Source organism: Strigops habroptila, chromosome Z (genome assembly GCF_004027225.2).
Source record: "Strigops habroptila isolate Jane chromosome Z, bStrHab1.2.pri, whole genome shotgun sequence".
Classification (NCBI taxonomy): Eukaryota; Metazoa; Chordata; class Aves; order Psittaciformes; family Psittacidae; genus Strigops; species Strigops habroptila.
In genome coordinates this window covers 36213733-36230568 of record NC_044302.2, presented here as the reverse complement: position 1 = coordinate 36230568, position 16836 = coordinate 36213733, and the positions used below count along the sequence as shown (strand labels likewise).

At 36.5% G+C, this 16836-nt stretch overlaps 1 protein-coding gene across 12 annotated transcripts in view; it reads right to left on the bottom strand.

The window, feature by feature from the left end:
- Positions 1-16836, bottom strand: part of APC (APC regulator of WNT signaling pathway) — an 82777-nt gene that overhangs the window by 17943 nt on the left and 47998 nt on the right. For 11 of the 12 annotated variants that reach the window (XM_030511579.1, XM_030511581.1, XM_030511583.1 and 8 more), the window contains exons 3-8: positions 16622-16706; positions 15507-15708; positions 10645-10753; positions 8926-9039; positions 6355-6438; positions 3198-3302 (exon numbers count right to left, since the gene is read on the bottom strand). In XM_030511579.1, the coding sequence (XP_030367439.1) occupies positions 3198-3302; positions 6355-6438; positions 8926-9039; positions 10645-10753; positions 15507-15708; positions 16622-16706 (699 nt within the window). Of the gene's footprint in view, positions 1-3197; positions 3303-6354; positions 6439-8925; positions 9040-10644; positions 10754-15506; positions 15709-16621; positions 16707-16836 lie in introns of those variants that run through there. The other variant, XM_030511590.1, reaches the window with a different exon arrangement.

Below are 16836 nucleotides of genomic sequence, written 5' to 3'. Positions count from 1 at the left end.
AGAAAAAATATAAAATAATGATGACCCTATTTTCTGTAATTTTCCTAGAAATTATTGTAAATAGCATGCTTGTACCTGGAGTAACAAGACCCAGTTATTAGCATCTTTGTCCTCTTTTAATCAATTTTGCATATTTATATTCCCCCCCCCCCCCTTTTTTTTTTTCTTACTATCTTTTATCCACTCACTTTCTTTGCCTTCACCCCTCCTTGTTGCTTGCTTGCTTTTTCTCTGCTTCCTATCTGTGAAGTTTTCCTTCTTATGTCCCTACTTTTCAGTTCACTTTGGGGAACTTAAAACTACATTTGACTAGAACACTTTCAGTATCAGAGCACTGGTTTACTGAGACAGTCACCAGTCTTTTGTTAATCGCCCACAAAAGCTAAGATCTTCTCATGAAAATATCAGCTTAATTTGCAAAACAACGTTTTCAAGCTATCTGGATCCTGAGAATATTCTTTTTTTCCCCAACAAAAATACATAGCACAATGAAGAAAAACGTATGAAAGATATTTAGAAATACTGTCTATGTTTTTTCTAGGTACACCAAAAGAAAGAAGAAGAATATTCCTCTAGAATATTTGCTGTTCATACAGTTCAACATCTTACATTTTAAGTTGAAAGTGACTGTAAGTAAAAGGTAGGAATAACTTCATGCAGTGTTTGCCTAGACAGGAAAAAATTCTGGTTATACTGGAATATTTAAACACACATTATTATACTCATTTCACACTCCCATTTGAATCCAGAACATTTTATGCATACTCCAGAATAAGTGTTACGCTAAGAGTGTAACTCGAATGATTTAAATTCACACAATTTATTCCAATATAGATTTCCTTATTTTCTCTATTAACTATAGGAAAAATTTACAATCTTAAAGCTCAGACTGAAAACTGTATTGGATTTTCTCAATTATTCACTTAAATAATCTGCTCTGCTATGACCATGGGAATGAATTCCCAGATTTTTACACTGAGCAATCCATTCATACCATCTTGACCTCAAACTACATTCGGAAGATTACAAGAGCCAGAATTCTCCATTATTAAGTTCAATATGATCATTTTATCCAAGAAGCTAAAAAAAAGTGTAAGTTTGGAGCACTTCCTATTAAAATTCACCACGGTGTAGATAGAAATAGCATATTTTTCCTATCATTTCCCCTAAACTGTATCAACTTTGATTCAGGTAACTATTTCTTTCAGAGCCGTCACTTGGCCTTGCTACTTGAGGATGCCAGGATGCCCAAATGAAGTGTAACTACATTCCTTACTGGCTCCTAAAGACTGACATCAAAGAACTAGCGTAAGGTGTGTAGCCATTCATCTCATAAGATGGGAAATGACAAGGAGCTGCTACACGGACCTTTCTTGTGTAGAACCTTCTCCTTCAAAATCTCCCCCATCTGCCTTCTTCATCTGGTTTTCTCCTTTTATACTTTACTGTCTTTCACTCATTGTTTTACTATGCTTGCTACTTGACTCTGTCAGTAAGGTTACTTTCCCTACTTTGTGGTGCATTTTCTTATCAAAATAGACAGTATCACTAAATTCCTTTAAAAAACTTGCAAAACAAAGGTATGAAAAAATTTACTTCAGAGGCAGGATAGCAAGCGTAATGGAAAAGAGAAGACAGCTGAAAGATGGTGCAGAAAAGGACATAACTGAACCCTGAAAAATCCTGGATTCAATAGGCAGTGTTTCAATTAAAATCAATTATATGACCACAAAACCAATTAGAACCAAATGGCTTGGTTAAAACTTTTTTTGCATTGAACAGCGATTGCTCCAAGTATGTAATAAATAAATGTTATGCCCAATCCACCAAATCTCCTCTGTCTGGACCTGTACTGAAAGTAAATAATCCCCAGATGACTGTCTTAACACAGATTCAGTGAGCTGGCCCTACCTACTACCAGAAGGAACAAGTATGCATGTTCTATACATTTTAATGAGGCGAAGGTCAGAACTGTAGAAATCCTCAACATAAGACCTCAAACCAAGTATGAACAAATCTTCCACTTGTGCAAGTCTGCCAAGACATAACAATCTCTTTTTCCTCCTTCCTTGTAAAATGTTGTCCAGAAAAAACCCTGATTCATACACTGAAGATAGATGATACAGCCACAATGCATCAATTATTTCAATACGTTATGCTTTCTGCCCCAAAGCAGCACTGAATTATTTTCTTCCCAAAAAATAAAGCTGTTGTAAGAATCAGAGTCAGAGCCCCAAGCAATTGCCCAGATACGGCTGACAGAACTAAACTCCAAATGGTGATCAAACATATTTTAGAAGCAAAATTATGGGCTTTACTTAATGTTTAATCAAGTGAAATATGTTACCTAAACCACAATTCTGTCTTCTTGTACAACACACTTTCACAAGTATTTAAATAATTCTACTTCCCTGGAGTAGCAAAAATATTTTGCATATGAATTCAACTATTAAATTTGTAGCGTGAAGTTTTAAGAATCCAAATTACTAGTGGGAATGGTCAGTTACAGTTGGAAATCATGAAGGGAATGATCATTAGCACATGGTAAATAAATCAAAGTATATTTAGCCAGAGGAGAAGTCATAAATTTTGATATTTGTTTTAAAAGACAAGTAAAGAATTTAATGTACCCCTCAAAATATTCCACTAGTACATTTCACTAATAAAAGGAATAACATATTTAGAAGCATGTGAATAACCCTTCAGCCCACTTCCAGATTACCCAATTGATACTACTGTTTCAAAGCTTTATGTAAAAAAGTATTAAAGAAACACTAATGATAAACCTACCATTTGGTTCTCCCCCCCCTTTTTTTTTAATTACTGATATTTCAGTGACAATTTCTGAAGTGAAAATTTGAACAATTTTCCATAACTAGATCATACTTCTAGTGTTACAGTTCACCTACAATAAAACACATTTTCTGTAGTAACTCTTGCTATCTCCTTCATAGCATTAGGTTCATTCATTATTTAAACAAAACAGAAATGCTTCCTGCATTATTATTTTTACTTCATCTTATTAAAACATCTCTTTCCAACAAGTACAAGAAATTTCTCACGTACAGATGGAAGAAAAACACAGATATTTTTAAAATGAGCAGGCATACAAACACTGTAAGGCATATACCAATACAGAAGCATTGTACATTTTGAGTATTTAATTACACAATCAACAAACAAAACAGTCAATTTACCTGACCAGTACTGCTAGTTGCCACGCTGATTTCTGCTGCTCCTTGACCTTCATTCTGCCTCTCTGTTTCATGAGAACCTGCATCATGCTTGGTTTGGGGTGCTCTCTGTTAACATAAGGGTTTATGAAATTATGTACAGGAATGACATACACTTTACCGTTCAAACCTTTATAGACTGTGAATACATTGGTGCTGCATCCTCACAAAGCTATAGAACAGTACTTCGTATTTCACAACCCTAAGCCTCAAAAAATAACAGATGAAACTGACTGACTGCGAAAAACCGCAAGATGAAAGTGAAGCATGTCCTCTGAGGATTACAGCCCTTCAAGACAAAGGATTTGCTGTGACACACAGAAACACCATTTTCCACCAGCTGTGCTCACATCACAATCAGAAATGTAATGGAACCGGACCAAACAACTGTCTTCTCTGCACTGTCTCGTGAGCTATGCATTTACTGGAGACTATAGCTAGCATAATTTAATTAAGCTTTGCATTCAAAGATAAGAAATTTCTGCATTAACAAAAGGTTATCTGCACTGTAAGAATCCTTCTACATTTTAAAGACAAACAGTACAGAATAACCATTTTGATGCAGAGAAAAATTATATAGCCTGATACTGTTCCACTTAATATTTTATCAAAATAAATTCAACTCATCTGGCAAGCTGGTACAGACATGTTTCAGTTCCTTCAGGAGATCCAATTTTCTATACACCTACATGAACATTAAACTGGCGTCTCTGCCACTGACAGGGATCATGAGACCAACACAAAAATCAGGCCTTTAAATACAGTTTCCAAAAAAGCAAACAGAATAACCAAACAGTTATGAAATGTGTGAAGTATCTAACTTTATTAGTGTGTTTAAAATGTTTCAAATTTTCAGAGACATCAATAACCCTGTCTATGGAATTGTAAATCTGGAGCTGAAAGCATGATTATTCTCGAAGTATTAGTTTTGATCCCAAACCTAATTTTTCAATCTGAAGAATCTACTACCTTAACAGACAACACCCTTGTATCCCTCTCAATTAATGTGTTTAACTACACTTGGTATATTAAATTAAGCTTTTGTGGTTCTGCAATAATCTTCAGCACTACAGCCTATGACAACGTAGTGTACCTCATCTTGCTTTATGGAAATTTCTCTTTAACTTCAAGCAGAAACATACTTCTCTTCCATGTACATACAATGAAACTTCTTCCCTGGTTGGTGATTAAACTCACTACAGTATCACTGGCATACTAATTCTATTTCGCTCATATAAAGACATTAGAGTATCAAACCCAGAAAATACTTAACGATGAACAGAACTTCAGAAACCAATAACTAAATAAATATGTCTGAAGCGATAATTTAGGGATAAACTTCAAACAAGAAATCTATACAGTTTAACTAAAGGAATCAGATAAGTCAAAGAAGACAGTAGCATTAGACAGAGTAGTAGCATGAGGAAACTGAAAACAATGATGGGTTAACATTTTTCATGGGTGAGGGAAGAGCAGCTAATGTTATTCCCATCAACTTTAGTAAGCCTTCAGACACAGTCTCCCATAACATCATCACAGACAAGCTGACGATGTATGGGTGGACAGTGATGTGGATTGAAAACTGCAGAACAGTTGGGCACCAGCAGGTTGTGATTAGCTGCCTGAAGTACAGTTGGAGGCAAGTCACTAGCATGTACCCCAGGGGTCAATACTGGGAACAGTACTGTTCATCATTAATGACCTGGATGCTGGGGCACAGTGCACCCTCACCAAGTTTGCAGATGACAGAGAACTGGTAGGAAAAGCTGATACACCAGATGGTTCATGTGCTTTTCACAGGGACCTGGACAGGCTGCAGAAATGGGCTGACAGGAACCTCATGCAGTTCAAGAAGGGAAAGTGCATGTCCTGCACCTGGGGAGGACAGCTCCACGCACAAGAACATGCTGGGGGCAGCCCAACTGGAAAGCAGCTTGGCAGAACAGGACCTGGAAGTCCTGGTGGACAAAATCAACATGCTAGCAATGGACTCTTGTAGCAAAAAGTCCAACAGTATCCTGGGCTGCATTAAGAATTGTGTTGCCAGCAGATTGCGGGAGGTAATCCTTCCTTTCTACTCAGCTGGTGAGGCTACATCTGGAGTACTGTGTCCCATTCTAGCCTCTCCAGCACAATAAAGACACAGACTTATTGGAGCAAATCCTGTGCACGGCCACAATATGGAGTGGAGCATCTCTCATATGCAGAGAGGCTGTGAGGGGTGGGAGAGAAGGCTCAATGGGGATCTTATCAATATGTCTCAACACCTGGATTAGCTAGTATGTGGAAAGACCAGGCAACTTTAATTATACACACTACTGTCTGTTTCACTTATAAACCCAAATTTTTCCCCAAATCCTTTATGAAACCATTATTTTTCAAAATGGAAAAGTATACAACCCTTAGTAAGTGCTGCTCTGAGCTTTCACAGCAGTTATTCTGGGTGAAGACAAACCACAAAATATTCAAGTCCAACATACAATTTATATTTAATTTACTAGTACAAGAAATGGAGTTGACCTTGTAAGTGAATTTCCACTATGAGAGCAGTTTTTGCTAATGACAATTAGTACTATGAACTTCGTAATTTACAGGAAACATCATCTTGTATTTCTTAATATAGAACCCAATAATTAAACATTAAAAATATGCCAGGCTTCTGTAATGAAGTCTAACAGAAACTGTCTGTATTCACCCTTTTTTAAAGCTTCCCTCTCTGAAAAGATAAGCAAATCATGAAGGTACTTATCAGAGATTCACACTTAGAAAGGCAGGTAAATCTGACTGTTGTAATTATTTGCTAAAACAAAGACTCAGCCTTTCTATTACACTCCAGTTCAGCAATTTTACTGAAATTAATTACTTAAACTTTCAACTGGTACATCACTATTAAAGTTCAATAGTAGCATGAAGACTAAGCCAAGTATTCTACCCTCAGTTCACTGGTAAGAGGGCAAGTTAACAGCCTACATATACAGACTAGTTGATTAACTGTGACACCAATAGCTGATGGAAATAATCCTGCCTAGACTTTATTAAAATAATTTTACTTGTTTGGGTTTTTTTTGTTTTTTAGAAAAAGATACATACCATAACCAAAGGCAAGTAATTGCTCACTAACCTCTGCTTCAGCTGCTTGTGATTGTAGAAGTTGTCGTATACGGAGAATGTCCTTCTCTATTTGCTGAATTCTCGCCACCCTTGCCTGAAATGAATACATTTTTGTGCTTGACTTTGTTCAAAAACTCCTTTTACTTATTGTATAGAATGACAATATGAAGACCTCTTTGCAAATACTGCTGACTACAAAACAAAACTACTTCATTCATGTGATAATTCAAATGTCCTTCATAATAAAACACAGGCATGATTGCAAGCATTCAAAACGTAGTGAGTGGTTGGGTTTTCAATAAAACTGGTACTCATTTGGACATAACAGGTCATCACACAGTACACACTGAAATACAAAATAATGTGGCAGTTAGCTTCCACAATTTTCCTGTTTCTCAAACTGACATTTTGTGCAGATCTGTAGCAAATTATTTGATTTTTATCCCAAATGTTAGAGTTCTACTTGTCTTACAGAGATCTGAAATTAATTCATATTTGCAGAGTGTAACAAAGGTATGAAATTCCAAATGACTTCTATTACATTCAGTTACTATAATGATTTGGAAGTTTTGCTTATGCACAGCCTCTGAACACTTTCAGCCTCTACAAATTTCAAATAATTTAACAGGCTATGTGTGAAGAAAATTACATACTGCTTCTTTGGTTTGTCTAGGATTTTACAGACATCTCTGAATCAGGGTCTTTTGCAGCCATATTGCTACTTGTTTCCCATTGTAACCATCCTGTGGTTAGTAAAGGGAATGTTAAAAACCCCAAACATCACAGGATACATATCCTCCATACAAGTTGTACTGCAAAGCACAGGGTGCATTATGATTCTGTGAAACAGTAGGTGTATAAAGTTAAATATCCCTATACGAGCCTGATAATGTAACTGTATAAAACACTGTATTGACAGTATTTGAGTTTAAAAGTGGAGAGAAAATAATTAGCCCAATTGTATCACGATATGAACAGAGTACCGAACTGATTAAACAGGGTTTTTTTGTGTTAATAAAATGGACACACAGATAAAAAAAAGAAAAATCCTGATTCTTTTACCTGATTAACATCTACAATGCTATACTAAAAAAGGAAAGGCTTTGCGCATTTAGTGGACAATGAAAGGATAAAACCCTAAAACTTTCAATATCTTTTTGATGGCAATTTTTCCAGAATATAATTAAAAAAGAACTACTTCAGGGACAACTTACTTACTTTCACAGTGATGTAACTACAGACAAATCCTTTCTCTGAAAAACGTAATCTATTCTCTGCCTCAGTGCATTTAGAATTTTGCCAGCAGCCTAGCCTATCTACTTAGCTTATTTCACCTCACTCTAGCTTAAGCTTGTTAACAACAAGAGAACTTTCCTGGAATTTCTTGGGTCAATGTCCTAACACTTTCTTCTGCAACAGGGCTGACTAGGCATCCACAGTGAATCCTGAGTCTGCTCAGCTTTCACTCAGGAGTGGATGACACAAGTTGCACAGCTGAATTTATGCAGGGCATCACCACTGCTGCTAAACCTCAGTAACACAGCCATATGGCTTCCAGATCAGAGCCAGTTATTACACAGGCAGATTAAACTTGGGTCTGTCTGAGTACATCTATAGAGACAAACCCCTACACAGCCTTTATGTACATAACTGACAATTTCAGGAGATTTGTTTTGCTCTAACCATAGGAATTTTCTGAAAAGTCCTACTAAATTGCTCACTTTAACATTCCAAGCAGCTTTTCTAATTTCAAACAAGATTAATTTGAAGTGTTTCTTAGGTAGCAATATTTTGTGTTGAATAAACCTAGCAAGAAAAATAGAGCCTAAAGAGACTACTTCTATTGAAAGGACTTATTTTTGTAATATTCACCATAAAAAAACCCAAACAAAATGGATTATTTTACCAACCTGGTTATTTATCATCTCTGGAAACAACTGGTGATAAATAATACAAATTGTCACCCTACTGCAGCGGGGGAATAGTTTTTACAACCAGCAAGCAACTGGTTATTCCATTTACAGGTTCCATGCAATTACATTCTGAGTTATAATTCCAAATATATGTAACATGATCTGCATACAGAATTGTACCTCACCGTGAATGCAAAACAACTCTAGGTGAGAGCAAACAACTCCCAGACATGTACGTGAATGACATTTTACTTGAATACCTTGTTTTCGAAAATGATTCCTTGCTACATGGTTTCTGGTTAAGAAAACTTAACAATAGCAGCTGGATTTCAAAAAAACGATAAAACCCATCATGAGTGATACAAAATAAAGCAATTGCAACTACATGTTTGTTTCAAGCTGAAATGGGAAAAAACTATAAACAAATAATAATAAAAAATATATTCTTTTGGAGAAATTGTCTACACAAGGTCTTTTTTTAAAGAGGCAGAGGAGGGTGCTTTTTGCTGAGTAGTTACTTCCTTCTGATTCCTTTTTTTGTATTTGAACAGGTTATGCTCTAAGGTTATCACTGTGTTTACACACAGTTTAAAGATATAACTACGAATAATTTAAGAAAAATGCAGGAAAACTTTCTATTCCTTCTAGTAATGAAAGGCAAACTATACCTGTGCTCGCTTCTCCATGTCCTGACAAGTACCTAGCTGTTCTTCCATTGCAGCTCTGATTTGCCTTGCCTCATACTCCAGCTGCCTTCTGGTCATATCTGTTTGCAAGGAGAACTGAAATTGAAGTACAGAAAAGGCATTTTAGTAAACAGCATTTACATAAACTATGTATTTCTCTGAACAAAAGCAGAACAACTACTTTTTCCCAGCAAACTTCATAAACAAACAAAATGTAATAACAGGTCCTTAAAATAAGACTGCATTATTAAAACAAGAACATATACCTGCAAGATTTGTCAAATAATAAATATAAAAGATAAACATTGAGACAGTATCATTCATCACAAGCCAGGAACATCTGGCTACTAATGTATGTCAGCATACCAACAAAATAATTACATGTGCTACCGGAATAGCTATTTTCAAAAATATTTAGAGGTATAAAACTACTGCATGTAGTGATGGTGGTATTCATACTACTGCTATCTACCTTGGTTTTAACTATCCTGTAAAAAAACCACAAGTGTCCCATTCAGGAACAACAACACAGCCTAAGGGAAGATATTCCAACTGATAGATTTTTCAAGGCAGGAGCAAATCACTTCACTAGTTTTGAACAATTACTCAGCTTGCAAATAAATTTCCAAGTTTCCAAGAGCAGTTCTACCAGAAGACTTCACTAAGGTCAATTCAGGGAGTCAAAAAGAGACAGTCACCTGTGCATATGTAAAATGCTACTAAAAAAAATGGGATCTGACATTCTGTTGTGGCTGGACTGAGTAGTAATGGATATAAATTACCACAAAAGAGGTAGTGTAGATGTTAAGTAAGACATTCGAAACATAAGAGCAGCTAAGTTAATTCATTACCTATGAAACTGGGGAGACGATCTTAAAACCTACAATAGAGTGACACAGATACAGTTGACAATACCTTTGGGAATGGGCTGCTCTTCCTCAAGATCCTTTTCAGACCTTTTCCCCTTGCTTTTGCTGCTCTCACAAGCCCAGCCATGACTGAGCGTTACATTTGCTGAAGTCTAGATGCTTCACCCCAGTCACGGAAGTGTTTCCATTTCCAGGAAGCTAACTGACTCCTGATCAGGTATGACTCTATAAAGATGGCCAACCAGGTGTTCCCAACACTGTATGTGTAAAGGAACACACTGCAGATAAATCAGAGCTGCTGAGGTCTAACAGGAAAACCTGTATTATCTGGGACATCGGACATCTTCATTATCCTAGATAATGGTGACTTGACTATGAATAGTTTGGAGACACCAAAGTAAAAGCTTGGAGCAACAATACCTGCATAGGCTCTAGCTCCACTTGCTGTTATTCAGAGCTCCTGTGTAGATTGTCTCTTAGACTAATATTGCTCTCAAAATGAAAAGAATCCACTAAGTAACAGAATGGATAGAGAAAAGACCTTTGGGGGACACAGTTAAAGTAGTGTACCGACAAGTAATTCATTTTTCAAAAGGACTTTTCAGCCTTCCTCTCTATCACTGAGATTTATACTGATAGGTATGAATAGTAATGTGCAAAATTATATACAAAAAAATGCATTATTTAGGCTATGTTAGCCTTACACAGTGAATAAAATTTTTTTTAAATTAAAATGGTAGTAGAGTGTGTTACCAAATTCATTAAATATACACAGCATCCAAACAGAGATCACAGCACCAGATACATGACCAAGGAAACTAAAAGTACTTACATTTTCAGTAAGAGGGAGACTATCAATCCTTTTAGTCAAGTTCTGAAGCTGGGCATAATACCAGTCCTTCTCTTTCTCTTCCTTCTCAAGCTCCGCAAGCAAAAGAGATCTATTAAAAACAAAAGTGGGGAATGTTTCACTATTAAGACCTTATTACTACATATAGGTACAGAAATAGGCATTGATAACCATTAAAAAAAGATTAAATGAGAAACAAGGTTTCACGAAGGCACTAAGAAGGCATTTGAGAAGGTGGGTACAATTCCCTGGCCCAAAAACATATCCGCTCTTCTATGCTAAGGACATCATTAGTTTCTTGTATATCAGGTCCATAGCTATAGGAGAGGAACATACCTATATGTTTCCACAAAACTACTTTGAAATCTAATGCCAAGAGGCATTCTGTGAAAACAAAACCCAGTTGTTAGTTGTGTGCTAAGTTGTATGCTGCCTCTTTTAGACAATATACTTTGTACAATACATCAAACTACTTTTAAGAAAAGGCCTGAATCTTACAGGAGCATATACATCCCTGAATCACATTACTGAATTAAATTATCCCATCACCCTTTGCAAGTGTCTACTTAATAACTTTCTTAACAATACCAAAACTATGAGTAAACCACACAAAACCAAGCTATTTCTGTCTTAAAAATACTTCAAAAGAGTATTTTCCATCATATGTTATAGACAGGATACACTGGCAGCTGTTTAAAACATTTTACACGGTTATCATAAGCATACCTGAGTAGTATATGAGAAAGATAAGAAGATTAATATATGCAGACTACCAAGTCTAAAAAAAACTATTAGAAGTTTTACACACAATTTTATAAATCCTTCATGAACTACATTTATATAATTGTAAATTTTATCAATATAGTTTTATAGCGTTCATTGTTTCAACACTTTTCAAAACATGTAGTAACATTTCCAGGCAAAATCTGGCTAGTAGGGATATACAGAAAAGCCACTCTCCTACTTTTGGTTTTTTGTGTGGTTGGGTTTCAGGTTTTTTTTGCTGGTTCTGTATTTGGTTGGTTGGTTGGGTTTTTTTAATACATGTTTATTAGTTTCTTACAAATACTTTCTGTGAGCACTCTTTTTCCTTCTGACATTTTAATATTGCTTATTAATGGAAATGCTAAAATCAACACTTAGCCAGCCAGAAGACAGCTGCAGTACAAGTTTGTCCAGTATTATTTCCTATCCCTTAACTTCTGCACCTCCCTTTTTAAACTCTAAACTGAGCAACAGCCACACGAACCTTTATAAAGCACACAAACACATCATGGATAATTACTGTAAGTCATCGAGAACAAAACCGCAGCCCCTTACTACTTCGGTAATGCATCCCAGTCATGATTTGAGATGATAATTAAATTTCAACACAACAGAATTTCATGTGGAAGAAAGAATTTAAAAATACTTGTTTTAAAGGATCTGTCTGACTTTAGTTACTGCTTTAAAAATGTTTCCAACTAGTTTTGATGATTTAACATTTATAATCCATGCCCAATGCAAGTGACCTGTCTACTGTCCTAATGGAAAATTAAAATTGACAGGGTCCCTCACTTCAACTGCAAGAGAAAGGCATCATAGTCCAGTCTGTGAAATCAAATTTGTAAAAGCATAATTAATGCAATCCTTACAGAAAGTATTTTTACCATATGAGGATTTGCAAATGTGAAAGGACTGACTAATTCTGCCTCTGGATGTCAAAGAACTGGTAGTATAAACCAAAGGGTTTACCTTCAGCTAAGTGAACATGTGATTGAGTTCCTCTCGGAAAATGTAAGGGTATTTAGTTTGTGAGACACTGTGCCATTCAATCTGTTTTGACATGCATAATGGATGCTAGAAGCAAGAAAAGAACTTAGGAACCATCAGTGCTCCATGAAGACTATAATGTATGACCTGAGGGTGACTCCTCTAATTTTATAGTGTAATTTTTGCTTGAGTAATGCTTTATTTGAGATTCCTAGTTGGTGTCATTGCTCTTTGGGAATCCAAGGTTTTAACAATGTCTTTAAGGTTTCTCAGCACAAAGCCTATAAGGCTGGTGCTATAGTAGGCTGCACTTCCATTTCCTTGAAAATAGGCAGCAAGTCTCCGTAGATGTGTCAGGTAAGCTGTTCCCTTAATATTGCTATCAGATACTACACCAACCAGAACAACTCTTTCTCAGCCTCCTGGAACTTCTTGTGGTTAGGAGAACATTTAAGGTGGAAGAGCTGTCACTAATCATGGAAAAAGAACTGATGGAAAAACCCAGTGCAGTTATTCCATCTTTTTATACGCCAAAACTGTTTACATCAGGACTTTCCCAGTGTCAGAGAAAATTTGTTCTCTGCCATACACTGTCAAGTTCAGTGAGACTGAAGCAGGGCAAATGAAGCAAGCTTTTGGAACTTAACACTATTTTTATGAGTTAACAAAAGGTTTGCAATTTGAACTGCTTTTTCTAAAGGATGGGTATTTTGAAAGACTTCTCTAATGTGGTATTTCTGAAGCTCCCAACAATATATGAAGCTCAATGAATGCAGAAAATTGGTTTCTTCTTTTGAAAATCTTTCTGCATAGTTATGTCATTGTTATTCCCAGCTAAAAGAGAGAAGAGAAACAAACTATAAGCTACTCTACCTGCATTATGTAAATTACAATTATAATTAATAATTTTACTTTAATTGGCAAGTGAGAAAAAATCTTGAAAACTGCAAAAGGCAAACCAACACTAGAAGTAACCTGCAGTGTACTCTGAAAAGTTTTGTTGTTGATACCATGTACACACCCGGAAATAGCCAGAGAGAAGGCAGAAGATATTTAATAACTATTATATTCGAAATTGGCAACCAAAAAACACAACCCCCACACTTTTTTCCCTTTTCTTTTTTGACTTTGAGATTAGAGGAGAGATAAGCAAATGAGACAGAAGCAATTTCACCTTCATCCTGGTAAATGAATCAATGGATCATTTTCTTCCCCTTAGAAAATCACTTTTAGCCAAGCTAACCAATTTTTCCAATCCAAAACAAATTTTAGTACTTTCTTCTTTTTTCTTGTTTACATTAATAAGCATCTAGTGAATTAGTTTATTAATAAACTCCTCATGAATTTGCCAAGATCACACACAGTTAATACATCATTTGGTCCTCACCCAAACACTGTTGCCTGTGAGCAGCATGCATTGTGCTAGTGTCTTAAGATGCTGAGTGGAAGTGTTCCCCTGCTGCAGGTTTCCAAAAAATGTTACTTATTCTAAATCATTTTAGTATTTTGAGGTTTGTCAAGTTCCATGACTACTCTGAAAGTCTGTGTAAGCGATCAAAAACATTCTGTTAGGAAATAATATGTTAGGAAATAACATATGCTTAGAAATACAGAAACTTAGTAAGCATGCCAAACAAGTTCAGACACAAAGTATAGGAAAATAAGTGGATAATTTTCTTTCAGGGAGTGATTTCAGATGCATGGTCCTACATCACACCCCTACACTCCACCCTCTTCTGATTCATGTGGCTATCCAGGGTCCACAACTATGCACTACATGTTCCTACATGTCCCCTGAAATAGCATAAAGAATAGGGCAGCTTGGATTATCCATCATGTCACTAATAATAAAGCCAGATGAGATCTGGCCATTCCTCTACAGATCATCTTCTCCACAACACAAATCTTTAACCTGTCAGCTTTGACAGTAACACTGCCTAAGATCATATGAAATTAAAATTTTCTTATCCCTTTTTTCACTGTTATTTGGGACAAAGACCAGGTCACTGTCTAAAACTGTCTTTACCATGGAGAAAAATGTCCAAAGAACCTTAGAGTCCTTCTCAATCAGGCTTATTTCAGCCTCCAATAGAGCCAGCTGTTGGGATCCTCCCACTGGCAGAACAGGAGAGACTGAAAAGTCCTTGATGAGGGTAAATGCTTCTGCACAACAACTAAAACATCAGTGTGTTACCAGCACTGTTCTCAGACTAAAGCCAAAACACAGCAATGCACCAGCTGCTAGGAAGGAGAAAAATAACTGCTACAGCTGAACCCAGGACAAGCAGTCAATGACCAAATCTTCAAGAAACCATATCTTACAGACAGGCTTCTGAAAACATCTGGGATTTCAGTCAGGTTTGTTTTAAGATACAAAGATGTCTTCAGTGGAAAGAGCTGCATGTCTTTTACTTTCGCATGTTCTTTGTAAGTGACTGATAAAGTGCTACAAATCTGTATTATGTCCTGAAAGTATGTTCTTCCTATTAAATGGATAACACTACCTTCCAAGAGCAGAAATTCCACGATTTTGTCAACTCAAAACATCAGATGGAATCCTCATCTTGAAGACAGGAATAAATATTTTTGTTCAGCAGACATTCTTCCTGAGAGAAGAATCACCAGGTAGGTTTCTGCTAATATTAAATAACTGATCAACCAGCTATGGCAGTTATAAGCATTTGCAAAAAAGAGAGAGATTGTACCATCACACTGTTACAGTTTCAGCCCCTGCCAACAGCGGTGAGGAGATATGGCAGTGTTTGGGATGCTCTGCCCGCCCTCTCTAAATGTATCTCACATGCTGACAATCTGCTGATCAAAATAAAAGAACCTTCAGCCAACAAAGAGTAACAATGAAATGCATATAGGAAGAAGCAATAGAAACCGTATGATGTGTCTTAATATTTTTTAATATATATATTTTTGGTGTGTGTTAAACATACTGTAGATTCCTGTTTTCCTTACCTGTCAAGATAAAAGTACCTGTGATCAAACCACATGCATGACAGCTAAATACTAGCTATGTCAGTAAACTTTCATGATAAAATTAGAAGTCAATCCATACTGGATAAATAAACAAAGGAATTTACCTCTCTTTTTCTAGCTCTTCTAAATAACCAGTGCTTTCTCTGCTTCCATTCATAAATCCTCTTCTTGGAAATGATCCCATGGGAACAGGACTGCACTCTCCTGAACGGCTTGACACAGACCCTTCCCGGCTCCCAAATGAACGCACAGACACCTTTGGCCGTAACTTCACTCCAGGGAAGTTGGTACTTTCCAAGTTCAGTTCTGGATAATAAAGAGCTAATGTTCAGCAGCATAAATGTGAAAGATCATTGCTATCTTTACTTCTCATTTCCTAAAAAAATCCATAGTTTTTTGATGGAAACAATTTTCGTGGATACCCAAAGAACATAATGTGAACAAAAACAATCTTTATGGTACACATTTGAGCAGATGACCAAACTGCAACCTTGACAACCAGAAAAGTATCTCCATGCAAGCCTGCCTGCTTCTTGCCCAGAGGACCTATGGAATGGACAGAGTTTTGCATAAATGTCATATGAATTGTTCCTCTGGCCCACTTCCTAATAGTTTCTTTCTCGGAGATCCTGCAGATGTTTCACTGTCACGTAAATGATGACGACATCGTTCAGCACAGGGCCCTTAAATACAGACATCCCCTGTGATACTTCTAGTTCAGTAGTAGGGATAACGGATGCATACAGGGAGTTAGTGGTCTGGGCTTGCTCTGCACATCCCATGTAATGTCATTATGACCATTCCAGCGTCTGCCCTAGAGAAGGGGGCTTCAATTTACAGCATGACAGATACAATTCCAGTAACATGACATGGAGAGGGCAGGGCATGCAAAGAAGTTTAGGAAATTGGTGAAACTAACGCATTAACTTAAACAATTTTTTTTTTGTCTGAAGAACTGTATGAAATATAAGTTCTACCAAAAGCAATTAATATGAAGCTCTAGGTTAACAGTAGCAAAAGCATAAAAGCAGCATAGAACACTTTTTTTTTTTTGAGAGTGTGTCTTAAAATGCCTGGTGAAAATAAGAGGCACTGAGACTATACCTAACCATCAACATCAGCACTGGAAAGAAGATGCAGCTCAGTTAGAAAAATTTATCTCGAAGAAAAAGTCACAAAGGAACAAACGAACCTACTTAAAACACAATTCCACGTTTACCTTTAAGTCGTTCCAGTAAGTCAATTTGGCCAGAAGATGCCATTGCCTCATCTTCAATACTTCCTTGTAGCTGTTTCAGCACCTCCTGTAAGAAACTAAGCTTAATTAAGAAATCCTTACAATAATAAACCACAAGGTAAATACACCTTACCCTGTCCTCAAGTGCACATTTATGTAATGGCTATTTTGATACTGATGTAAACTGTATGTCATGG